The sequence below is a fragment of the Salvelinus namaycush genome, chromosome 14 (genome assembly GCF_016432855.1).
Source record: "Salvelinus namaycush isolate Seneca chromosome 14, SaNama_1.0, whole genome shotgun sequence".
NCBI classification, from domain to species: Eukaryota; Metazoa; Chordata; class Actinopteri; order Salmoniformes; family Salmonidae; genus Salvelinus; species Salvelinus namaycush.
The window spans coordinates 2,659,165-2,685,125 of NC_052320.1; the positions used below are offsets into that span (position 1 = coordinate 2,659,165).

General features: G+C 48.8%; 1 protein-coding gene across 1 annotated transcript in view; it reads right to left on the minus strand.

Moving 5' to 3' along the window:
• The window catches only part of ubr4 (ubiquitin protein ligase E3 component n-recognin 4), a 120,823-nt gene that overhangs the window by 63,904 nt on the left and 30,958 nt on the right, over window positions 1–25,961 (minus strand). The window contains exons 13-36 of the mRNA XM_039007802.1: window positions 24,928–25,115; window positions 24,142–24,298; window positions 23,808–23,893; window positions 23,275–23,444; window positions 17,864–18,023; window positions 17,254–17,271; window positions 16,942–17,043; window positions 16,510–16,648; window positions 14,882–14,955; window positions 14,575–14,703; window positions 14,255–14,437; window positions 12,313–12,435; window positions 11,686–11,915; window positions 9,333–9,451; window positions 9,066–9,163; window positions 8,445–8,604; window positions 6,838–7,045; window positions 6,472–6,573; window positions 5,687–5,787; window positions 5,283–5,449; window positions 3,936–4,156; window positions 3,704–3,767; window positions 3,405–3,596; window positions 54–124 (exon numbers count right to left, since the gene is read on the minus strand). Of these exons, the coding sequence (XP_038863730.1) occupies window positions 54–124; window positions 3,405–3,596; window positions 3,704–3,767; window positions 3,936–4,156; window positions 5,283–5,449; window positions 5,687–5,787; window positions 6,472–6,573; window positions 6,838–7,045; window positions 8,445–8,604; window positions 9,066–9,163; window positions 9,333–9,451; window positions 11,686–11,915; window positions 12,313–12,435; window positions 14,255–14,437; window positions 14,575–14,703; window positions 14,882–14,955; window positions 16,510–16,648; window positions 16,942–17,043; window positions 17,254–17,271; window positions 17,864–18,023; window positions 23,275–23,444; window positions 23,808–23,893; window positions 24,142–24,298; window positions 24,928–25,115 (3,262 nt within the window). The remainder of the gene's footprint in view (window positions 1–53; window positions 125–3,404; window positions 3,597–3,703; window positions 3,768–3,935; window positions 4,157–5,282; window positions 5,450–5,686; window positions 5,788–6,471; window positions 6,574–6,837; window positions 7,046–8,444; window positions 8,605–9,065; window positions 9,164–9,332; window positions 9,452–11,685; window positions 11,916–12,312; window positions 12,436–14,254; window positions 14,438–14,574; window positions 14,704–14,881; window positions 14,956–16,509; window positions 16,649–16,941; window positions 17,044–17,253; window positions 17,272–17,863; window positions 18,024–23,274; window positions 23,445–23,807; window positions 23,894–24,141; window positions 24,299–24,927; window positions 25,116–25,961) is intronic.

A 25,961-nucleotide genomic window follows, 5' to 3' on the forward strand; every position in this document is an offset into this window, starting at 1 on the left:
GAAGGAATGGTATTGATCACATAAAGGGGGGGGAGGGGGGTGGCTTCTTTTACCAATGCTGGTTCATGAATTCCTTCTGGGTGATGGTGAAGGTACACAGCTTATTGCACTGGGAGTCTTCATCCTACGACACAGCAGAGAGAAATCAGCTTGGTTTCCCCCCCCTCCCCTCCCATTTCCTCATTATTAACAGATACGGTATTCCCTCCGGTATTCCCTCCGGTATTCCCTCCGGTATTCCCTCCGGTATTCCCTCTCCATTACACTCAGCTTCTCCCTACTGAACACAACTATTTGCTTTTTTCCCCTCTCTCAATGAATCTCTTCCTTGATTCCTCGCACCCTCCTCCTCCTCAAAACGCATAGGAGAAGAAAGTCCGAGGAGAAGGACCTTGAACCTTCTCCTATAACACGGTTGAGGAAGAGGCAAAAAGATAGGCTGGGAGGAATCACAGAAAGACAAATGGAGGTAGAGCCACGGTGGGGGAAATGTTTCCTGAAATCCCAGTGTCTCTAATAGTGAGACAGCTGATGTGAAGATAAAGTCGTTCCTCCAGCCTTCTCTCTATCTATTCCACACTATATAAAGTACCTATCTACACTATATAAAGTACCTATCTACACTATATAAAGTACCTATCTACACTATATAAAGTACCTATCTATTCTACACTATATAAAGTACCTATCTATTCTACACTATATAAAGTACCTATCTATTCCACACTATATAAAGTACCTATCTATTCTACACTATATAAAGTACCTATCTATTCCACACTATATAAAGTACCTATCTATTCTACACTATATAAAGTACCTATCTATTCTACACTATATAAAGTACCTATCTATTCCACACTATATAAAGTACCTATCTATTCCACACTATATAAAGTACCTATCTATTCCACACTATATAAAGTACCTATCTATTCCACACTATATAAAGTACCTATCTATTCCACACTATATAAAGTACCTATCTATTCCACACTATATAAAGTACCTATCTATTCTACACTATATAAAGTACCTATCCATCTCTATATATTTCTATCTATTCTACACTATATAAAGTACCTATCTATTCCACACTATATAAAGTACCTATCCATCTCTATATATTTCTATCTATTCTACACTATATAAAGTACCTATCCATCTCTATCTATTCTACACTATATAAAGTACCTATCTATTCCACACTATATAAAGTACCTATCTATTCTACACATTCCTATTTATTCTACACTATATAAAGTACCTATCTATTCCACACTATATAAAGTACCCATCTATTCCACACTATATAAAGTACCTATCTATTCCACACTATATAAAGTACCTATCTATTCCACACTATATAAAGTACCTATCTATTCCACACTATATAAAGTACCTATCTATTCCACACTATATAAAGTACCTATCTATTCCACACTATATAAAGTACCTATCTATTCTACACTATATAAAGTACCTATCCATCTCTATATATTTCTATCTATTCTACACTATATAAAGTACCTATCTATTCCACACTATATAAAGTACCTATCCATCTCTATATATTTCTATCTATTCTACACTATATAAAGTACCTATCCATCTCTATATATTTCTATCTATTCTACACTATATAAAGTACCTATCTATTCCACACTATATAAAGTACCTATCTATTCTACACATTCCTATTTATTCTACACTATATAAAGTACCTATCTATTCCACACTATATAAAGTACCTATCTATTCCACACTATATAAAGTACCTATCTATTCTACACTATATAAAGTACCTATCTATTCTACACTATATAAAGTACCTATCTATTCCACACTATATAAAGTACCTATCCATCTCTATATATTTCTATCTATTCTACACTATATAAAGTACCTATCTATTCCACACTATATAAAGTACCTATCCATCTCTATATATTTCTATCTATTCTACACTATATAAAGTACCTATCCATCTCTATATATTTCTATCTATTCTACACATTTCTATCTATTCCACACTATATAAAGTACCTATCTATTCTACACATTCCTATTTATTCTACACTATATAAAGTACCTATCTATTCCACACTATATAAAGTACCTATCTATTCTACACTATATAAAGTACCTATCTATTCTACACTATATAAAGTACCTATCTATTCTACACTATATAAAGTACCTATCTATTCCACACTATATAAAGTACCTATCTATTCCACACTATATAAAGTACCTATCTATTCCACACTATATAAAGTACCTATCTATTCCACACTATATAAAGTACCTATCTATTCCACACTATATAAAGTACCTATCTATTCCACACTATATAAAGTACCTATCTATTCCACACTATATAAAGTACCTATCTATTCCACACTATATAAAGTACCTATCTATTCCACACTATATAAAGTACCTATCTATTCCACACTATATAAAGTACCTATCTATTCCACACTATATAAAGTACCTATCTATTCCACACTATATAAAGTACCTATCTATTCCACACTATATAAAGTACCTATCTATTCCACACTATATAAAGTACCTATCTATTCCACACTATATAAAGTACCTATCTATTCCACACTATATAAAGTACCTATCTATTCCACACTATATAAAGTACCTATCTATTCCACACTATATAAAGTACCTATCTATTCCACACTATATAAAGTACCTATCTATTCCACACTATATAAAGTACCTATCTATTCCACACTATATAAAGTACCTATCTATTCCACACTATATAAAGTACCTATCTATTCCACACTATATAAAGTACCTATCTATTCTACACTATATAAAGTACCTATCTATTCTACACTATATAAAGTACCTATCTATTCTACACTATATAAAGTACCTATCTATTCCACACTATATAAAGTACCTATCTATTCCACACTATATAAAGTACCTATCTATTCCACACTATATAAAGTACCCATCTATTCCACACTATATAAAGTACCTATCTATTCCACACTATATAAAGTACCTATCTATTCTACACTATATAAAGTACCTATCCATCTCTATATATTTCTATCTATTCTACACTATATAAAGTACCTATCCATCTCTATATATTTCTATCTATTCTACACTATATAAAGTACCTATCTATTCCACACTATATAAAGTACCTATCCATCTCTATATATTTCTATCTATTCTACACTATATAAAGTACCTATCCATCTCTGTATATTTCTATCTATTCTACACTATATAAAGTACCTATCTATTCCACACTATATAAAGTACCTATCTATCTCTACACATTTCTATTTATTCTACACTATATAAAGTACCTATCTATGTCTATATATTTCTATCCAAACATGATATAGGGCGGTCCGTACAGAGTCCTCAGCCTGTGAGTCATCGTCCTCCACAGCCAACTCGTCAACCCAGTCTGAGTCCACCTCTACAGCCTTCTCCTCTCCATCAACCAGCAGCACGGAGGAGCCCTGGCCACTGCTCTGTCTCAGGGCGTTCATCACATCAGCCAGGTAGGAGATGATATGACAGGAGCACTCTAGTATGCTGGCATGCTGAGGGGAAAACATGAGAGAGAGAGGTGACGGGGCAGTTCAGAATATATATATATATATTTTTTTTTCTCTCCCCTTCTTTCTTTTTGGATTGAATTACTACTTACTTTGCCCTGGGACACGTTTGCGCTCACTTTCTCCACAACGTTTTTCTGGGTCAGGTACTTTTTGCTGTAGAAAATAACAGATATATTTCTATTGAATCTAACTGCATATTTAACACATCGACTATCACACAGATCTAGTTAAGAGTTTACCAATAATATTCACATCACCAGTTCTACACATCAGGAACAAAACATAAAAATACTATCATCATTTTTTTTACGAATGTCTTACCATCTGGTCAGCCAGTCGATGGCAGCGCGATGCAGTTGCAGATGCCCCGCCCCCTGACCGGCGCTGGCTAGGGTCGCCATGATCACCATGAGTTCCGGGAAGCCAGCGCCGTCCCCATTGGCCAGCATATCTGTTGCCATGGGGATGAGGGTGGAGAGCAGGACGGTGCACACGCCCTCGCCCACCTGGCTGTTGTCCCTGACAATGTGCGTGGTGAGCACCTGGAGAAAATATAAAAAAAGTTCCAACCAATCAGTTTGGTCGACAGGTGTTAATTATTGACGATAATCCACGTAAAGTATGATATTTTGACTTCGATGCTGATACCAGGTCTGGTATCACGATACCATCACGTTACTTAACACCAAAACAATACCACAGCAAACAAAATTAAAAGCCTATTAGCCAAAGTCACAGAATGGCCCTTAAATCGAGACAGGTCTGTAGAGATCAATATCATTACATTTAGAATGGATGCATTAAATTAATCAATTATACAAATCAATTTGACAAGTTTTTTTTTTACTAACTACATAACATAATGGTAATCATTTATATGAACGGTAAATCAAGATGTCGCCACGGTCTAGTCACAATACAGGTGGATTCATATTCAATAGGAGTGAGTGAATGTAGAGTTATAGAGCTCGTTTGTGCTGCTGATTTCATGGGGCTACAGACGAAAAACTAATCTGCTTCCCTTCCATTTGGTACTTATTGTATTATACTGATCAACAACATTTACAAAAAAATAAGCAATCTGTTCTTTTATAAAAGTGTGCCTGTCTCTTTAAGACCCATGACGTCACACACACTTTGTAGCTGGAGCTAAGACAATCTTGACTGGGACGGACGAGAGGCAGGCGAGACAAAATGGATGAATAAAGTCGTTGGAGCAGCTTTGAAATCAGCAATATTTTGCCCCGTGTTTTTGCATATTATCACAAACTAGGTGCTAGCAAAGAAAGTTAGCCTACAAAGCTGGAAGCTTCCGGTATCTTCTTGCATTGTAACGTGTTCTATCCTGTGTGGACAGTTATACATGCTGTGTCGAATTATTAAAGTGTGTTAACTTTTGTGCATGTCAAGTGGTTACGCAGTATTTTCCATCATAATTGCTTAATTAACTCAGGAACCACACCTGGTGTGGAAGCACCTGCTTTCAATATACTTTGTATCCCTCGTTTACTCAAGTGTTTCCTTGATTTTGTCAGTTTTCTGTAGTTGAGACTGTTTAATGTTGACCAGTCTTGAGAACCGCTTTTGTGCTGACACACACACACACACACACACACACACACACACACACACACACACACACACACACACACACACACACACACACACCTGTAGCAGCGCCCTGTTCTCCTGCACCGTCTCCAGATGCTCCGAGTCCTTGGGTGGCGTGGCCGTCATGCGGGTGAGCCACGACTGTAGCCTGGACGGCTCCACACACGCCAGCTGGGCCAGGGAGCCACACAGACACAACAGGCTTGGGTTGGGACTCTTCTCCGCTGAGGTGGAAGTAAGCAAGGAGAGGTTGAGGATATGAAAGAGATGGTAGAACTGAAAACGCTCATGGAAGGACCTTGAGTAACTAGAGTAAAAGGGTTTAAATCAAGATTAGAATGAACAGGTCAAGATTAGGATGAACACTCAAGTCTCTGGTTGGTCAGTATGGACAACACGTTGGTCTGGGAGGCAGAACTGGTTTGGGATGGGAAAACAAGGAGGAGTGTGGGTAAACTTACTGAGCTGGAAGAGTTTGGTGAAGAATTTCAGCACCCGGTTGCAGAATTTAGCAGAAAGGTTTTCATTGGCTGTAGCCATCATGATCTGAACCAGTTCTCCACTGAGACACAAAACAAGAGAGAATGTTAAGAGATCATCGGCAGCACGTCCAATTGGCTTTGGGAAGATAAACAAAATTATATAATTACTCCTGTTTTATACAGAAATATAGAAAATAATCAAAATTACTACACCAGAGAGCATGATTTAGTTTACTGGCTAACAGTCGAGAAGTGAGCATGTTGGGCAGCGTACAAATATTAAATATCTGATTGTTGAGGTGCGCATTTTGGGCAGCGTACACATATTAAATACCTTGTCAGTTCGGGGATTTGATCCAGCAACCTTCCGGGTACAGGGCCAATGCTCTAGCCACTAGGCTACCAGCAAGTTAGTTATATTATAATCCTAATGACTAACCAATCTACTCATCACATTAGGAAAAGCAGGCTATTTTACATTAGTCTGCAAATGCCATGATAGAGGCATGATTTACATGCAGGGATTTTTTTGGGCGGGGGGGGGGGGGGGGGGGGGGGGGGGGGGGGGGGGGGGTGAAAAGATCGCTTCCCCAAACTTGAAACTCACGAGCCGCCTATGAGAGAAAGACTGTCGTGAACTGCAACACGGCTTAGTCTGCGGTCGTGTGGTGGAGAACACATACCACACCCCCTGTGGGGATTGAACCCACGACCTTGGTGTTCGGTAGGAGCACGGCTCCAAACAACCCGAGCCACAGACACACCTGAAGGAGAAGAAGTCTTCCATGGCCTTGCACACTTGGCTGCTCTCCAGCTGCCTCTCCAGATACTGTAGACACTCCTCCAACACAGACTCGTCCAGACCACTAAGACAAAAACACATTTAACTCAATTACACCTGTCAATCTCTTTGAATAGGTCTCAACATACTGTTCACTCTATTGATGGAGGGGGGGGGGGGGTATATGTAACCGTTTGTCTTAGCCAAAATACTCAAGCCCTGTCAAGTTGATTAGAGGGATCATTGCTGGACAACAATCGTTAAATTAATTTCCGCTCTGGGGGGGGTCATTAAAATTGACTCAACTCCAGTCTTAGCCTAACTGCTCGGGTCAAAGTTCAAGTCTCACCTGTTGGGGTCTGAGTGGTTGGCGATGATGTTGTAGCATCCTGTGACCAGCCTCTGGTAGACGTGGGCCAGGAAGGTGTCTGACTCTGCGGGGCCCAGGATACGCTCCAGAGAGGTAGAGCAGATCTCAGCCACGCTCTCTGTACTGCTCTCCAAGAGGAGGGGGAGCAGAGCATGTACCACCTGGGGAGGGTTCAACTCCTCAGTCCTGGAGAGGGGACAGAGAGAGAGAGGGGACAGAGAGAGAGAGAGGGGACAGAGAGAGAGAGAGGGGACAGAGAGAGAGAGTTAGAGTTAGAGTTAGACAGAGAGAGAGAGTTAGAGTTAGAGTTAGACAGAGAGAGAGAGAGAGAGAGAGTTAGAGAGAGAGAGAGAGAGAGAGAGAGTTAGACAGAGAGAGAGAGAGAGAGAGACAGAGAGAGAGAGACAGAGAGAGAGAGACAGAGAGAGAGAGACAGAGAGAGAGAGACAGAGAGAGAGAGACAGAGAGAGAGACAGAGAGAGACAGAGAGAGAGACAGAGAGAGACAGAGAGAGAGAGAGAGAGAGACAGAGAGAGAGACAGAGAGAGAGACAGAGAGAGAGAGACAGAGAGAGAGAGACAGAGAGAGAGACAGAGAGAGAGAGACAGAGAGAGAGAGACAGAGAGAGAGAGACAGAGAGAGAGAGACAGAGAGAGAGAGACAGAGAGAGAGAGAGAGACAGAGAGAGAGAGAGAGACAGACAGAGAGAGAGAGAGACAGAGAGACAGAGAGAGAGAGACAGAGAGAGAGAGAGAGAGAGAGAGAGTTAGACAGAGAGAGAGAGTTAGACAGAGAGAGAGAGTTAGACAGAGAGAGAGAGTTAGACAGAGAGAGAGAGTTAGACAGAGAGAGAGAGTTAGACAGAGAGAGAGAGTTAGACAGAGAGAGAGAGTTAGACAGAGAGAGAGAGTTAGACAGAGAGAGAGAGTTAGACAGAGAGAGAGAGTTAGAGAGAGAGAGAGAGTTAGAAAGAGAGAGAGAGTTAGAGAGAGAGAGAGAGTTAGACAGAGAGAGAGAGTTAGACAGAGAGAGAGAGTTAGACAGAGAGAGAGAGTTAGACAGAGAGAGAGAGTTAGACAGAGAGAGAGAGTTAGACAGAGAGAGAGTTAGACAGAGAGAGAGAGTTAGACAGAGAGAGAGAGTTAGAAAGAGAGAGAGAGTTAGAAAGAGAGAGAGAGTTAGAAAGAGAGAGAGAGTTAGAAAGAGAGAGAGAGTTAGAAAGAGAGAGAGAGAGAGTTAATGCTGCTCTCTTGGAGGGGTTCAACCTGGGGAGGGTTCAACTCTTCGGTCCTGGAGGGGCGGGTGAGAGGGACGAACACTTCAAATACTAACGGCCATGTCTACAATAATTTCCAGTATGGAACTCATTTCTGTGGAGCCAGTGCTTACTAGCGCCAGAAAGTAGTAAACCCAGACACTCAACAGGCGCTCACTTCCTGTAACGGCTTTGATGAAAACACAAACCCCAAGTCAATGGGAGAATCGTATATTTTATCCACAAGGTATATTAGCTTTGCAATACTGGAAAGTGTTTATGTAATATCGACTGTGTGGACGTGGCTGCTGCTGGTATTAGAGAACAACTTACACAATGAGGTCTCCGGTGAGGCGCACCAGGGAGAGGAGAATGTGTTTGAGAGAGGAGGCCAGGGCCAGGGACTGGTTACTGAGCGTGCCCAGATGAGCCGTCTGGATGGCACTGATGTAGCTCTCGGACGGGATGGTGTCGTTGGCAAACGCATTACGCTGAGAGAAGAAGAGACGAGACAAGTTAAGTCGGACACGTCATTATTCTCAAACGTCTTCTCAGCGGAACCCAGACGTTTCACAAAAATGTGTTTTATTCCTGAGCCATCACACCTGATTGACCTAATCCAGGGCTAGTTAACGAGGGCTAGTTAACGAGTTGAACCAGGTGTGACAGAGATGGAATATATATATACTGCATGGAACAACTGACAGTTCCCCAGGAAAGGTTTGACAAATCAATCTATCAATCATGTCATTCATTCAATCAATCATTATGCAGAGGGGAGAACACAGGCTGTATGCCAGACAGTCATTATGCTGAGGGGGGAACACAGGCTGTATCCCAGACAGTCATTATGCTGAGGGGGGAACACAGGCTGTATCCCAGACAGTCATTATACTGAGGGGGGAACACAGGCTGTATCCCAGACAGTCCACCCCCTCTCAGCGGTACACACCCATGAGCCGATGTTGGGGAACTCGTTGGTGTGAATATTGTTCCAGGTCTCACACAGCGTCTGGACGGCCGATGGCAGGTTCTGCATCACATTCTGACCTGAACGAGTGAAGGAACACACAGTTGTTGAGTGAGAGGAGGACTGAGGGGCTCTGCTGGTCTCTGACTGAAAACAGTAGACTTTAACTAGGTATTGCTGACTAGATTTTGCTGAATATATATTCATTTCTCTAGAACGTGCCCAAACCATAAGCCCACTAGTACGTACCGAGCAGGTTGGCTTTGCAGCGCATGGAGCCTATAGACAGCACTGCAGCGTAACCCTGGAGTTTAGCCTCTGATAGCTTGTTCTCTCCTTCCTCTGGTAGGCTCATCAGAAGGTAGGACCTGAGACACACAACAAATCAGTCATCATTTCCCCAATACAAAAACAAGACATTATTTTTCAGGATGGAAAGAACACATCCATTATTTTATGTGTTTCCTGCCAACTGAGCCTATTATTTGAAGACATAAGTCGTTCCGCCTCGACGGGAGAACACAGTCTCAGTCGTTCCGCCTCGACGGGAGAACACAGTCTCAGTCGTTCCGCCTCGACGGGAGAACACAGTCTCAGTCATTCCGCCTCGACGGGAGAACACAGTCTCAGTCGTGCCGCCTCGACGGGAGAACACAGTCTCAGTCGTGCCGCCTCGACGGGAGAACGCAGTCTCAGTCGTCCCGCCTCGACGGGAGAACGCAGTCTCAGTCGTCCCGCCTCGACGGGAGAACGCAGTCTCAGTCGTCCCGCCTCGACGGGAGAACGCAGTCTCAGTCGTCCCGCCTCGACGGGAGAACGCAGTCTCAGTCGTCCCGCCTCGACGGGAGAACGCAGTCTGTCGTCCCGCCTCGACGGGAGAACGCAGTCTCAGTCGTCCCGCCTCGACGGGAGAACGCAGTCTCAGTCGTCCCGCCTCGACGGGAGAACGCAGTCTCAGTCGTCCCGCCTCGACGGGAGAACGCAGTCTCAGTCGTCCCGCCTCGACGGGAGAACGCAGTCTCAGTCGTCCCGCCTCGACGGGAGAACGCAGTCTCAGTCGTCCCGCCTCGACGGGAGAACGCAGTCTCAGTCGTCCCGCCTCGACGGGAGAACGCAGTCTCAGTCGTCCCGCCTCGACGGGAGAACGCAGTCTCAGTCGTCCCGCCTCGACGGGAGAACGCAGTCTCAGTCGTCCCGCCTCGACGGGAGAACGCAGTCTCAGTCGTCCCGCCTCGACGGGAGAACGCAGTCTCAGTCGTCCCGCCTCGACGGGAGAACGCAGTCTCAGTCGTCCCGCCTCGACGGGAGAACGCAGTCTCAGTCGTCCCGCCTCGACGGGAGAACGCAGTCTCAGTCGTCCCGCCTCGACGGGAGAACGCAGTCTCAGTCGTCCCGCCTCGACGGGAGAACGCAGTCTCAGTCGTCCCGCCTCGACGGGAGAGAACGCAGTCTCAGTCGTCCCGCCTCGACGGGAGAACGCAGTCTCAGTCGTCCCGCCTCGACGGGAGAACGCAGTCTCAGTCGTCCCGCCTCGACGGGAGAACGCAGTCTCAGTCGTCCCGCCTCGACGGGAGAACGCAGTCTCAGTCGTCCCGCCTCGACGGGAGAACGCAGTCTCAGTCGTCCCGCCTCGACGGGAGAACGCAGTCTCAGTCGTCCCGCCTCGACGGGAGAACGCAGTCTCAGTCGTCCCGCCTCGACGGGAGAACGCAGTCTCAGTCGTCCCGCCTCGACGGGAGAACGCAGTCTCAGTCGTCCCGCCTCGACGGGAGAACGCAAGTCTCAGTCGTCCCGCCTCGACGGGAGAACGCAGTCTCAGTCGTCCCGCCTCGACGGAGAACGCAGTCTCAGTCGTCCCGCCTCGACGGGAGAACGCAGTCTCAGTCGTCCCGCCTCGACGGGAGAACGCAGTCTCAGTCGTCCCGCCTCGACGGGAGAACGCCAGTCTCAGTCGTCCCGCCTCGACGGGAGAACGCAGTCTCAGTCGTCCCGCCTCGACGGGAGAACGCAGTCTCAGTCGTCCCGCCTCGACGGGAGAACGCAGTCTCAGTCGTCCCGCCTCGACGGGAGAACGCAGTCTCAGTCGTCCCGCCTCGACGGGAGAACGCAGTCTCAGTCGTCCCGCCTCGACGGGAGAACGCAGTCTCAGTCGTCCCGCCTCGACGGGAGAACGCAGTCTCAGTCGTCCCGCCTCGACGGGAGAACGCAGTCTCAGTCGTCCCGCCTCGACGGGAGAACGCAGTCTCAGTCGTCCCGCCTCGACGGGAGAACGCAGTCTCAGTCGTCCCGCCTCGACGGGAGAACGCAGTCTCAGTCGTCCCGCCTCGACGGGAGAACGCAGTCTGTCGTTCCGCCTCGACGGGAGAACACAGTCTCAGTCGTTCCGCCTCGACGGGAGAACACAGTCTCAGTCGTTCCGCCTCGACGGGAGAACACAGTCTCAGTCGTTCCGCCTCGACGGGAGAACACAGTCTCAGTCGTTCCGCCTCGACGGGAGAACAGTCTCAGTCGTTCCGCCTCGACGGGAGAACACAGTCTCAGTCGTTCTGCCTCGACGGTGTCAGTAAAGTGTTAAAGAGAGAGGACAGTGGATTTCTCTCACCTGGTGAAAGCTGTGTACAGGTCTATGAGCTGCAGTGTAGCAGGCAGCAGGTTTTTGGTGATCTCTGAGGGCTTGAGGGGGTCTGTCTCTGCCGCCACCTTAGAGAAATGTTCGTCCAGGGACACCTGGACCTTGGAGATGACGGCGTCCAGAGTATAGATGGCCTGTAGGGAGGGGACCTGATGCAAAGGCAGGATGGAGCTGGGGTCCACGCAGGAGAACGCTGAGATCTATAGGAGGGTTACACATAGACATACATGGCTCTGAACGTAATCTATATTAAAATGATGTATCATTTGTAGGAAAATCTGTAAATAATATAACGCCGTTGATTTATTGAGCATTGAACAAACACACACAGTTTAATATATGTTCAAACATGAACTCACAGTGTCACACTAGGGCTAGGACGATACCAGTATCGCAATAATTTTATCCATGGCAAACATGAAAACACCTGCTCTATGGAAAAATAGTGTGATATAGTTTGGAAAATACATGTGACTCTGGATGGACCAAAAAACAAAATGGAGGTTTGTTTTCCTTAAATAAAAGTTAAAATTCGCTTCATGTTTTGTTTTCTTTGCCACGATACTGGTATCTTCCCAACTCTATACCACAACCCACCTGTCTAGCGATGTAGTCTTCGGCCAGCTCCACGTCGTACTTGACGGTGCTGCACCTGGAGGAAGCCACCTCGATCAGAGACGTCGCTTGGTCTGCCTTCATCCCCTGAGTCACCAGGTGCTCCTGAGATTGACCAGAGAAAACAGAAGAATTAACAGTCAAGAGTTTTTCATTTCAGTTTAATCCAAAAGGCGGTTTATCAATCCACAAGGGATTAGATGGAATCCAAATTGTTGAAATGGTATCAAATCTAGTTACAAAACATGAATAGCTTCCTATTCTTATATTTATTATTAAGACAACAGCTTCTAAGATAACGAAGAAAAAAATAAGACAACTTGTCTGAGGGGAATGACTGGATAACTAACCGGCCGGCCTACTAACTGGCTGGCCGACTGACTAGCCGACCGACTGACTAGCTGACTGGCCGGCCGACTGACTAGCTGACTGGCCGGGCGACTGACTAGCTGACTGGCCGGCCGACTGACTAGCTGACTGGCCGGCCGACTGACTGACTGACTAGCTGACTGGCCGGCCGACTGACTGACTGACTAGCTGACTGGCCGGCCGACTGACTGACTGACTAGCTGACTGGCCGGCCGACTGACTAGCTGACTGGCCGGGCGACTGACTAGCTGACTGGCCGGGCGACTGACTAGCTGACTGGCCGGCCGACCGACTGACTAGCTGACTGGCCGGCCGACCGACTGACTAGCTGACTGGCCGGCCGACCGACTGACTAGCTGACTGGCCGGCCGACCGACTGACTAGCTGACTGGCCGGCCGACCGACTGACTAGCTGACTGGCCGGCCGACCGACTGACTAGCTGACTGGCCGGCCGACCGACTGACTAGCTGACTGGCCGGCCGACCGACTGACTAGCTGACTGGCCGGCCGACCGACTGACTAGCTGACTGGCCGGCCGACCGACTGACTAGCTGACTGGCCGGCCGACCGACTGACTAGCTGACTGGCCGGCCGACCGACTGACTAGCTGACTGGCCGGCCGACCGACTGACTAGCTGACTGGCCGGCCGACCGACTGACTAGCTGACTGGCCGGCCGACCGACTGACTAGCTGACTGGCCGGCCGACCGACTGACTAGCTGACTGGCCGGCCGACCGACTGACTAGCTGACTGGCCGGCCGACCGACTGACTAGCTGACTGGCCGGCCGACCGACTGACTAGCTGACTGGCCGGCCGACCGACTGACTAGCTGACTGGCCGGCCGACCGACTGACTAGCTGACTGGCCGGCCGACCGACTGACTAGCTGACTGGCCGGCCGACCGACTGACTAGCTGACTGGCCGGCCGACCGACTGACTAGCTGACTGGCCGGCCGACCGACTGACTAGCTGACTGGCCGGCCGACCGACTGACTAGCTGACTGGCCGGGCGACCGACTGACTAGCTGACTGGCCGGGCGACCGACTGACTAGCTGACTGGCCGGCGACCGACTGACTAGCTGACTGGCCGGGCCGACTGACTAGCTGACTGGCCGGGCGACTGACTAGCTGACTGGCCGGGCGACTGACTAGCTGACTGGCCGGGCGACTGACTAGCTGACTGGCCGGGCGACTGACTAGCTGACTGGCCGGGCGACTGACTAGCTGACTGGCCGGGCGACTGACTAGCTGACTGGCCGGGCGACTGACTAGCTGACTGGCCGGGCGACTGACTAGCTGACTGGCCGGGCGACTGACTAGCTGACTGGCCGGGCGACTGACTAGCTGACTGGCCGGGCGACTGACTAGCTGACTGGCCGGGCGACTGACTAGCTGACTGGCCGGGCGACTGACTAGCTAACTGGCTGGCCGACTGACTAGCTGACTGGCTGGCCGACTAACTGGCTGACTAACTGACTGGCTGATTAACTGACCTACTAACTGACCCACTAACTGACCGGCTGGCTGGCTGACTAACTGAGGGCCACAGACCTTGATCCAGTTGACATATGTGGGGACTCTGAGTCGCGAGGACCAGCGCAGGGTGTGGAGGATGTCACTCTCGCTGGGTTCTCCTTGGCCATCCTTCAGCTGCTCCATGTAGGCCTTAGAGGGGGGTAGGACTCCCAGGATCCTCCACAGCACCAGGAAGTAGTACTGCAGGGAGCATGCCTCCTGAGAACGCAAGAGATATACCGGTGTTAGTTCCAGGATGATCGTGTGTGTTTCTAGAACTAAGTATAACTTGTGAGGACATGGGGAAACAACAGCGTTAGATCTTCTACGGTTGTGTGTGTGTGTTCCTTCCTCACCACAGGTGTGATGGGTTTGTTCTCCTGTCTCCTGGCTGTGTCAAACTGAGAGCCGGCAGACAGCAGGGAGACCAGACAGGCGTAAAGCTCATTATACTTCACCGCTCCATTGAACAGCTTCTGGAACACCTGGACAAAATTTAAAAAAAACACACGACTTTACTCATCTCCTTCAGGTATAATGCTTCATGACTTAAATGTCCTATTAAAAAAAGGTTTGTAATGGGTTATGTCTCCATATAGATTGTTTTTAAAATCCTGGACTAATAAATTCACAGTTTGTGGTTGGTTTGATGTGTAGTTTCACCTTGCTGTCGAGTCGGCTTCGGTCGTCCTCTGACGCTTCAGGTGACAGGACGCAGTAGAATTTGGGCTGCACTACTGTGGAATCTAACAGAGGAGAGAACATTATTATAACCCGATCAGCTACAAGGGTTTTGCGTTTCTGCACTCAACCGTTTTGTTGTTATGACCGTGTGTGTGTGTAAAAAGGGTAGCACCATCTTGAAAGGAGTACTGTACTGTCCGTACTGTGAGACGCCTAAGACAGCGCTACAGGGAGACAGGACGGACAAGCTGATCGTCCTCGCAGTGGCAGACCACGTGTAACAACATCTGCACAGGATCTGCCCGAGTTACACCAGGAACGCACAATCCCTCCATCAAGTGCTCAGACTGTCCTCAATAGGCTGAGAGAGGCTGGACTGAGGGCTTGTAGGCCTGTTGTAAGGCAGGTCCTCACCAGACATCACCGGCAACAACGGGCAATGCCTATGGGCAAACCCACCGTCGCTGGACCAGACAGGACTGGCAAAAAGTGCTCTTCACTGACGAGTCGGGGTTTTGTCTCACCAGGGGTGATGGTCGGATTCGCGTTTATCCTCGAAGGAATGAGCGTTACACCGACGCCTGTACTCTGGAGCGGGATAGATTTGGAGGTGGAGGGTCCGTCATGGTCTGGGGCAGTGTGTCACAGCATCATCAGACTGAGCTTGTTGTCATTGCAGGCAATCTCAACGCTGTGTGTTACAGGGAAGACATCCTCCTCCCTCATGTGGTACCCTACCTGCAGGCTAATCCTGACATGACCTTCCAGCATGACAATGCCACCAGCCATACTGCTCGTTCTGTGTGTGATTTCCTGCAAGACAGGAATGTCAGTGTTCTGCCATGGCCAGCGAAGAGCTCGGATCTCAATCCCATTGAGCACGTCTGGGACCTGTTGGATCAGAGAGTGAGGGCTAGGGCCATTCCCCCCAGAAATGTCCGGGAACTTGCAGGTGCCTTGGTGGAAGAGTGGGGTAACATCTCACAGCAAGAACTGGCAAATCTGGTACAGTCCATGAGGAGGAGATGCACTGCAGCACTTAATGCAGCTGGTGGCCACACCAGATACTGACTGTTATTTTGACCTCCACTTTGTATAGGGGCACATTATTCCATTTCTGTTAGTCACATGTCTGTGGAACTTGTTCAGTTTATGTCTGAGTTGTTGAATCTTGTTATGTTCATACAAATATTTACACATGTTAAGATTGCTGAAAATAAACGTAGTTGACAGATAGTAAAAAAAGAAACGTTCTCTGAGTTTAAAATAAAGTAGCTAGTGCACATTTTTATAAACGGATTGGTCAATCTATCGTTGTCACGATAACTCCGTCAATCTATCGTTGTCACGATAACTCCGTCAATCTATCGTTGTCACGATAACTCCGTCAATCTATCGTTGTCACGATAACTCCGTCAATCTATCGTTGTCACGATAACTCCGTCAATCTATCGTTGTCACGATAACTCCGTCAATCTATCGTTGTCACGATAACTCAGTCAATTTATCGTGATATGGATGTTTGTCCATACCGCCCAGATCTACAGATGAGTTCATTCCCCTTAAAAAAAAAAAAAAAAAAACAGAACAGAAAGGCTTTGACTTACTCCTACCTGCCGAGCAGTGCTTGGACCAGTTATCCTCCACCTCTTTAAAGCCGCAGTAGAGCGGCAGGGCGCTGCGTTTGGACCCGTCCTGGACGGAACCCTGGCCTGACCACGGTGGGGTCAGCAGATTGTACTGGACCTGCAAGCAATAGATAGATAGATCCAGTCAGTCACGGTGTTAGGAGGGCTACCTCTTCTGACCAACGACCTACTGCAAAAAGAGAAAATGTTACTGGACAAAAACTCAAAATATTTGTTTTTAAAACAGACACATTTTGATGGGGATTTTAGTATTATGCTAATTTGATTTCCACTGGGCCGTGGAAATTGATTCAAGAGTGTTACTAAAACCACGCTGGTCAAGACACAATTTCTACCCATTCTAAACTGCAACCCAACACTAAAGAAGGACGGAGTAGCCATTCAACCTACCTGTTGGAAGAGGTACATGGGGACCTTAGAGTACTGGTGCAACAGGTAGTCTAGCACCAGCAGCATGCGGGCCAGGTTGAGGGGTACGGCTCTGAGCTGGGCCTCTTGATGCTGGGGACCCGCCACCTGAGGAGAGGAGATTCGACTTTATTAAATCAAATGTTATCGGTCACATACTTAGCGGATGTTATTAAGCGTGTAGCGAAATGATTGTAATTATCGCCTCGGCGCTAGAAGCAGAGCTGCCATGTTTGTCGACGCCATCTTACTGGTTTGGCATACAAGAAAGCTTGCTAGCTTGCTGTGTTGCACATTCATAAGGGTAGCTAGCTAATTACAGTATCTATGGGCAATTCCACAGTAACAGAATGATGTGTGGAGACGCAAGATAAAGTTCTACTTGAAGAACAGTGCAAATGTAACATTTGGTAATAGAACGGCGGTTTGTTACCATCAATCTGTTAACAAACTTTGCATCTGCACTAAATGTGTTTTTGTAAAAATGTGAATTATGTTGATTTAAGCAGGGATAGAGACTTTCTGACAACAAAGTCAGTACTGATCAAGACCGAGTCCAAGTCACCACTGGTGGAGTCAGGAGTCATGATAGTTGTGACGTGAGTCCAAGTCACCACTGGTGGAGTCAGGAGTCATGATAGCTGTGACGTGAGTCCAAGTCACCACTGGTAGAGTCAGGAGTCATGATAGTTGTGACGCGAGTCCAAGTCACCACTGGTGGAGTCAGGAGTCATGATAGCTGTGACGTGAGTCCAAGTCACCACTGGTGGAGTCAGGAGTCATGATAGCTGTGACGTGAGTCCAAGTCACCACTGGTAGAGTCAGGAGTCATGATAGTTGTGACGCGAGTCCAAGCCTTGGTAAGACAATACAAAGACAACCTAGTTAAAGAGCATTGAAATACCTCTGTGATGGCCTGGGTGACCAGGGTGAGCACGGCGCGCCTCCCCCTCTCAGACAGGTTGTGGAAGAGGAGCAGCAGGAGCTGGAGGTGCTCCACGTTCAGGTCCTCATCGCCGGGGACGGAGCCCTGGATGGTGTGCTGTTTCAAGGTGCCCACAAACCTAGAGGGACGGGGGGGAAGACAGAGCGTAGAGAGAGAATCCTTGTGTAAACATCATGTTTTATTTTAAAGGGAGATCAGAGTACTGAACAAAAATTACACTTACATTTTTTTTTTTTAGCTAGTACTGTCAATATTTATCTATATAAATTAACATGGCATTTAGACAATTCATAAAATGAAAATTTGAATTTTACCTCAAAAGCAAAATGGAAATTTCAGTTTGGAATTTTACAGAACTTCTCCCGCTCAGACCAATGAATGCAACCATGCGCCAAAATAAATAAAATGGTTTCTGTCCTTTATGAAATTACATTTTTCATGTAAAAATGACCACTGACTGTTTAAACCAAAACTATCTCTTATGATGAACATGAACAATTAAAATGTGACTGATTGAAAATTCTTACAATCAGTAGTTGCGTCCACTCCGGTAGGCTACACAACTCTGGTAAAAATACCATTTTCTACAGTGCATTTGGTTACAACAATCCAGCAAATTACATTGGTTGTCAACTCAACTAATAAAGCCTATATGACATGACATTGCCAAATCCATTTCACAAGCATCTGAATGCTGGAAGGTGCCCCGTATATGTATCCCATTAGAATAGGGATAGGCCTACCTATCGTTGGCGCGAACAGCAATATTTATGACAGTCATATGTGACTCACCACCTGGATTTGGTCTTATGTAACAAAATTTGAATTTCAGTAGTTTATTTTTATTTTTTAATTGGATAAAAGTAGAGACTCAGAGCTAGAAAATGGTAGATCACACACTACAGTTGAGGAACAATGGGAAAGTAATTCTGCTTTGAAAGTTGATAATCATTTGAGAAAAATGGCATTTTAGTGTTTTGGTGAGAGAGAGAGCTCTTCTTTGTCTATACCCATTCAGCATCGTCGTCCACACCCTTTTGTGCATGCAGTTACATGCATAACAGTTAGACGAGCTACTGAACCGAAGGAGAGGACGCATAAATGCAGTCAACAGATCGAGGTTCTTTTCAGAATAAAACATTATGAGTGAAAAAAAAAGTGACCTGGCGATATGTAAAAAAAAAAAAGCATCGGTTTTCTGACCGATGCATGTTTAATACGGATCGGTTTGGGCTCTCCTGAACCGATGCACTAACTAATATGTAACACATTCGCACCAGGGACCGATGAGACACTCATACCTCGCCCAGACCTTCACACCCATATACAATACAGAAGTATTACAGTCTGAGTTTTTCCCTCAATTTACCTTCCGATTTCGAGGTTGGTTCTGTTTGGGAGAGGCTTGCCCTTGATTGGAATCCTCCTCATTGGTCAGGACGTGTTGCACCTGTCGCCTCATAAGTCAGTTTCACTTGTGCCGGGCCCAACGAGGGTGAGCTGCCGGCCCCAACGAGGGTGAGCTGCCGGCCCCAACGAGGGTGAGCTGCCGGCCCCAACGAGGGTGAGCTGCCGGGCCCCAACGAGGGTGAGCTGCCGGGCCCCAACGAGGGTGAGCTGCCGGGCCCCAACGAGGGTGAGCTGCCGGGCCCCAACGAGGGTGAGCTGCCGGGCCCCAACGAGGGTGAGCTGCCGGGCCCCAACGAGGGTGAGCTGCCGGGCCCCAACGAGGGTGAGCTGCCGGGCCCCAACGAGGGTGAGCTGCCGGGCCCCAACGAGGGTGAGCTGCCGGGCCCCAACGAGGGTGAGCTGCCGGGCCCCAACGAGGGTGAGCTGCCGGGCCCCAACGAGGGTGAGCTGCCGGGCCCCAACGAGGGTGAGCTGCCGGGCCCCAACGAGGGTGAGCTGCCGGGCCCCAACGAGGGTGAGCTGCCGGCCCCAACGAGGGTGAGCTGCCGGCCCAACGAGGGTGAGCTGCCGGGCCCAACGAGGGTGAGCTGCCGGGCCCAACGAGGGTGAGCTGCCGGCCCAACGAGGGTGAGCTGCCGGGCCCAATGAGCTGCTGGCACAGTGTTCCAGTTGAGAGATGTTGGATGCGCTCTCCCTCTAAGTGTGAAAAACAAAGCCTTTTATTTTGTCTCCCTGTTTGGTTTACACAATATTAGGAGCGTGGTGCGGGTCTTCATCCTCCACATTACAGGGCGGTGCGGGTCTTCATCCTCCACATTACAGGGCGGTGCGGGTCTTCATCCTCCACATTACAGGGCGGTGCGGGTCTTCATCCTCCACATTACAGGGCGGGGCGGGCCTTCATCCTCCACATTACAGGGCTGTTCCGGCCTTCATCCTCCACATTACAGGGCGGTGCTGGTCTTCATCCTCCATATTACAGGGCGGTGCGGGTCTTCATCCTCCACATTACAGGGCGGGGCGGGCCTTCATCCTCCACATTACAGGGCGGTGCGGGTCTTCATCCTCCACATTACAGGGCGGGGCGGGTCTTCATCCTCCACATTACAGGGCGGGCCTTCATCCTCCACATTACAGGGCGGGGCGGGCCTTCATCCTCCACATTACAGGGCGGGGCGGGCCTTCATCCTCCACATTACAGGGCTGTTCCGGCCTTCATCCTCCACATTACAGGGCTGTTCCGGCCTTCATCCTCCACATTACAGGGCTGTTCCGGCCTTCATCCTCCACATTACAGGGCTGTTCCGGCCTTCATCCTCCACATTACAGGGCTGTTCCGGCCTTCATCCTCCACATTACAGGGCGGTGCCGGCCTTCATCCTCCACATTACAGGGCGGTGCCGGTCTTCATCCTCCACATTACAGGGCGGTGCGGGTCTTCATCCTCCACATTACAGGGCGGTGCGGGTCTTCATCCTCCACATTACAGGGCGGTGCGGGTCTTCATCCTCCACATTACAGGGCGGTGCGGGTCTTCATCCTCCACATTACAGGGCGGTGCGGGTCTTCATCCTCCACATTACAGGGCGGTGCGGGTCTTCATCCTCCACATTACAGGGCGGTGCGGGCCTTCATCCTCCACATTACAGGGCGGGGCGGGCCTTCATCCTCCACATTACAGGGCGGGGCGGGCCTTCATCCTCCACATTACAGGGCGGGGCGGGCCTTCATCCACCACATTACAGGGCGGGGCGGGCCTTCATCCACCACATTACAGGGCGGGGCGGGCCTTCATCCAGCACATTACAGGGCGGGGCGGGCCTTCATCCAGCACATTACAGGGCGGGGCGGGCCTTCATCCAGCACATTACAGGGCGGGGCGGGCCTTCATCCTCCACATTACAGGGCGGGGCGGGCCTTCATCCTCCACATTACAGGGCTGTTCCGGCCTTCATCCTCCACATTACAGGGCTGTTCCGGCCTTCATCCTCCACATTACAGGGCTGTTCCGGCCTTCATCCTCCACATTACAGGGCTGTTCCGGCCTTCATCCTCCACATTACAGGGCTGTTCCGGCCTTCATCCTCCACATTACAGGGCTGTTCCGGCCTTCATCCTCCACATTACAGGGCGGTGCGGGTCTTCATCCTCCACATTACAGGGCGGTGCGGGCCTTCAGCCTCCACATTACAGGGCGGTGCGGGTCTTCATCCTCCACATTACAGGGCGGTGCGGGTCTTCATCCTCCACATTACAGGGCGGTGCGGGTCTTCATCCTCCACATTACAGGGCGGTGCGGGCCTTCATCCTCCACATTACAGGGCGGTGCGGGCCTTCATCCTCCACATTACAGGGCGGTGCGGGCCTTCATCCTCCACATTACAGGGCGGTGCGGGCCTTCATCCTCCACATTACAGGGCGGTGCGGGCCTTCATCCTCCACATTACAGGGCGGTGCGGGCCTTCATCCTCCACATTACAGGGCGGTGCGGGCCTTCATCCTCCACATTACAGGGCGGTGCGGGCCTTCATCCTCCACATTACAGGGCGGTGCGGGCCTTCATCCTCCACATTACAGGGCGGTGCGGGCCTTCATCCTCCACATTACAGGGCGGTGCGGTTCTTCATCCTCCACATTACAGGGCGGTGCGGGTCTTCATCCTCCACATTACAGGGCGGTGCGGGTCTTCATCCTCCACATTACAGGGCGGGGCGGGTCTTCATCCTCCACATTACAGGGCGGGGCGGGCCTTCATCCTCCACATTACAGGGCGGTGCGGGCCTTCATCCTCCACATTACAGGGCGGTGCGGGCCTTCATCCTCCACATTACAGGGCGGTGCGGGCCTTCATCCTCCACATTACAGGGCGGTGCGGGCCTTCATCCTCCACATTACAGGGCGGTGCGGGCCTTCATCCTCCACATTACAGGGCGGTGCGGGCCTTCATCCTCCACATTACAGGGCGGTGCGGGCCTTCATCCTCCACATTACAGGGCGGTGCGGTTCTTCATCCTCCACATTACAGGGCGGTGCGGGTCTTCATCCTCCACATTACAGGGCGGTGCGGGTCTTCATCCTCCACATTACAGGGCGGGGCGGGTCTTCATCCTCCACATTACAGGGCGGGGCGGGCCTTCATCCTCCACATTACAGGGCGGGGCGGGCCTTCATCCTCCACATTACAGGGCGGGGCGGGCCTTCATCCTCCACATTACAGGGCTGTTCCGGCCTTCATCCTCCATATTACAGGGCGGTGCGGGTCTTCATCCTCCACATTACAGGGCTGTTCGTCTTCATCCTCCACATTACAGGGCTGTTCGTCTTCATCCTCCACATTACAGGGCTGTTCGTCTTCATCCTCCACATTACAGGGCTGTTCGTCTTCATCCTCCACATTACAGGGCGGTGCGGGTCTTTATCCTCCACATTGCGGTGCGGGCCTTCATCCTCCACATTACAGGGCGGTGCGGGCCTTCATCCTCCACATTACAGGGCGGTGCGGGCCTATATCCTCCACATTACAGGGCGGTGCGGGCCTTCATCCTCCACATTACAGGGCGGTGCGGGTCTTCATCCTCCACATTACAGGGCGGTGCGGGTCTTCATCCTCCACATTACAGGGCGGTGCGGGTCTTCATCCTCCATATTACAGGGCGGTGCGGGTCTTCATCCTCCACATTACAGGGTGGTGCGGGTCTTCATCCTCCACATTACAGGGCGGTGCCGGTCTTCATCCTCCACATTACAGGGCGGTGCCGGTCTTCATCCTCCATACGCCCAAATATCTTGTGGTTTTATCTCCATGGGTTTATTTTTAAAAAACACCTGTTTCGTTTTGGTTGTTCTCAGTGAGACTCTGTTTAGTTCTCCCTTCTGTTTGAGCGACATTTTTTTGGGTTTCTTGTTGGGAAACTTAAGTTACAATATAATATCAGAAGTATTTAATGATGTGGTCTTACCTCTCCCAGATCGTGATACACTCAGGTACGTCGGGGTCTCCCTGCAGAGAGGCCTTGTGCTGCCAGATGAGCAGGACTCTGGAGAGCACCGACAGGGACTGGGGGTTGATGTACAGGGGCCACGGACCCTCAGAGAACGGAGCTACGCCCAACTGCTGCAGCAGGGTATTCTGGGAAAGACAAATAAGACTTAGTCTGACCTAACAGCAGCTACTTGTGCAAAGACGTAAGTACGTCCGTTCCCTCTCCCCCCCCCTCCCGAGTACGTCCGTTCCCTCTTCCCCCCCTCCCGAGTACATCCGTTCCCTCTTCCCGAGTACGTCTGCCCCCCCCCCCCCGAGTACGTCTGTTCCCTTCCCCCCCGAGCACGTCTGTTCAAACTAAGTTCTTAAAAAGGCAGAGTAAACTATTTTTTCTTCTTTCATATAAAAAGTATATTTCAGTCCAGGTTATTAGTAGTGACAGGGACTCGTCACTTGTAACTAAATAATGAAAGTGACCGCATTAGAAAGAGGTTCCCCCCGGGGCCTAACCTGCAGGGCTGGAGAAGGTAGGTCCGACGTCACCAGGGTATGGTTGAAGAGATACAGAGCCGAGGCAAACTCTTCATCTGAGGAACCTGGGGGGGGGAGGGGACAATATTCAATTAGGAATTCATTAAGACACGTCAAGTTATAAACACCTGATTTGCATTAAAAGATTTTATGAAAGCACTTTCCATCCAAGGGCATCAATAGTTTCATTTGAACAGAAATACTTCAGGCTGAGAGCGCATTTACTAAACGCATGTAGAAAATAAATACCATAATAAATACCATAATAATAAATAAATAAATAATAATAAATTGTATTTTTATTCCAACTAACCTTTGACGTCTTTGTCGACGTCCTTGATGATGCTGGCCAGCGTGGCCATGTGCTGTTCTGTCAGGGAGACAGACAGGTAGTTCCTGATAAAGTTGTTCCTGGACTTCAACATGGAGGTGGTGATGAAGTTCAGGATGCTGGAGGCCAGGCTCAGGAACTGAAACATCAATTAATAAATATTTAACAGTAATACACACAGGCCTGTAGCATAGTTTCCACTAGAACACATTTTATTTATTTAACTAGTCAGTTAAGGACAAATTCGTAACAACGCTGGGCCAATTGTGCGCCGTCCTATGGGACTCCCCAACAAACACGGCCGGTTGTGATACAGCCTGGAATCGAACCAGGGCCTGCAGTGACGCCTCTAACACTGAGATGCAAGTGCCTTAGACCGCCGCGCCACTCGGGATGCCCAACATAGGTTGTGTTCCAAATTCTCTACCTTTCAACCCAGAGGTTTGCACTTGTTCACTCCCCTTTTGGGATTGGTGGAAAGCGTAGCTGGAGGGAGGTTCCACCGTATTTCTTCCACCAGCCATTTCTTTTTATCAAACTATTTATTTGACCTTTATTTAACTCGGCAAGTCAGTTAAGAACAAATTGTTATTTACAATGACGGCCTAGGGACGGCGGGTTAACTACCTTGTTCAGGGGCAGAACGACAGACTATGAAGGGGATGTAACATGGACACATTGGGAGAAGTGTACAGAAATCAGACCACAGCCAATGCCTGTTACGATAGATACATTTTCAAGTCCATGTTGTGTTTCCTAACGCCTCACCAGCTCGGGGTCCTTGCGTCCGGCCAGGATGTTTCCGTTCTCTCCTGCGTTCTGCTTGGAGGGGCTCTTCAGTCTGGGAGAGGTCTCCAGGGGCGGGGGTGGGGGAGGCGGTGGGGGGGCCACCTTGTCTTTAGTTGGCGAGATGGTCTCCTCGAACCACAGACCCAAGATGGGCTCGCTGTCGTCATCTGGATCGGGACAGGTAAGACACGAGGTTACACACAGACGGCCATGTCTCTGGGTTCAGTTCTAACATGCCGTCTCTCTACGAAGCACTGCCATCATCCTACGGCATCTATAGTCATGTCCCAAGTCAGCTCTCTCTCGTTTAGCCTTCATAACGTTGCATTAAATTAGTATTTGAAACACGACATTTAGCCTTCACACTGCAAAAAAATAAACTTTTATCTTACTTAGATATCTCTTACCATTAGAATGCATTGACTTGATGTTCTACTAAGTTAAATGATCTTAGCGCCATGGCTAATCATTTTGCTTACTTAAACTTATTTTTTATTTTTTTTAAGGCTTGATACAAATTGGGGATAAGAAATTCTTATTTTAAAGATATTTGATCTTAAGACGTCTTACCGAGGCAAATTATCTTAGTGGACTGGCAGATAATACTTTAACTTTAAAAAGGCTCGAAACAAGTCAGAATATCTTAAAACAAGACGTTTTCTGGGTGAGCAAAATCAACTTGGAACAAGCCATTTTAACTTTATCCCAATACAATATTAAAACTATCGAGGTAAGATTATATATTTTTTGCAGTGCTTAACACTACAGTAGGCCTCCATAACACTACAGTAGGCCTCCATAACACTACAGTCGGCCTCCATAACACTACAGTCGGCCTCCATAACACTACAGTCGGCCTCCATAACACTACAGTCGGCCTCCATAACACTACAGTCGGCCTCCATAACACTACAGTAGGCCTCCATAACACTACAGTAGGCCTCCATAACACTACAGTAGGCCTCCATAACACTACAGTTGGCCTCCATAACACTACAGTTGGCCTCCATAAC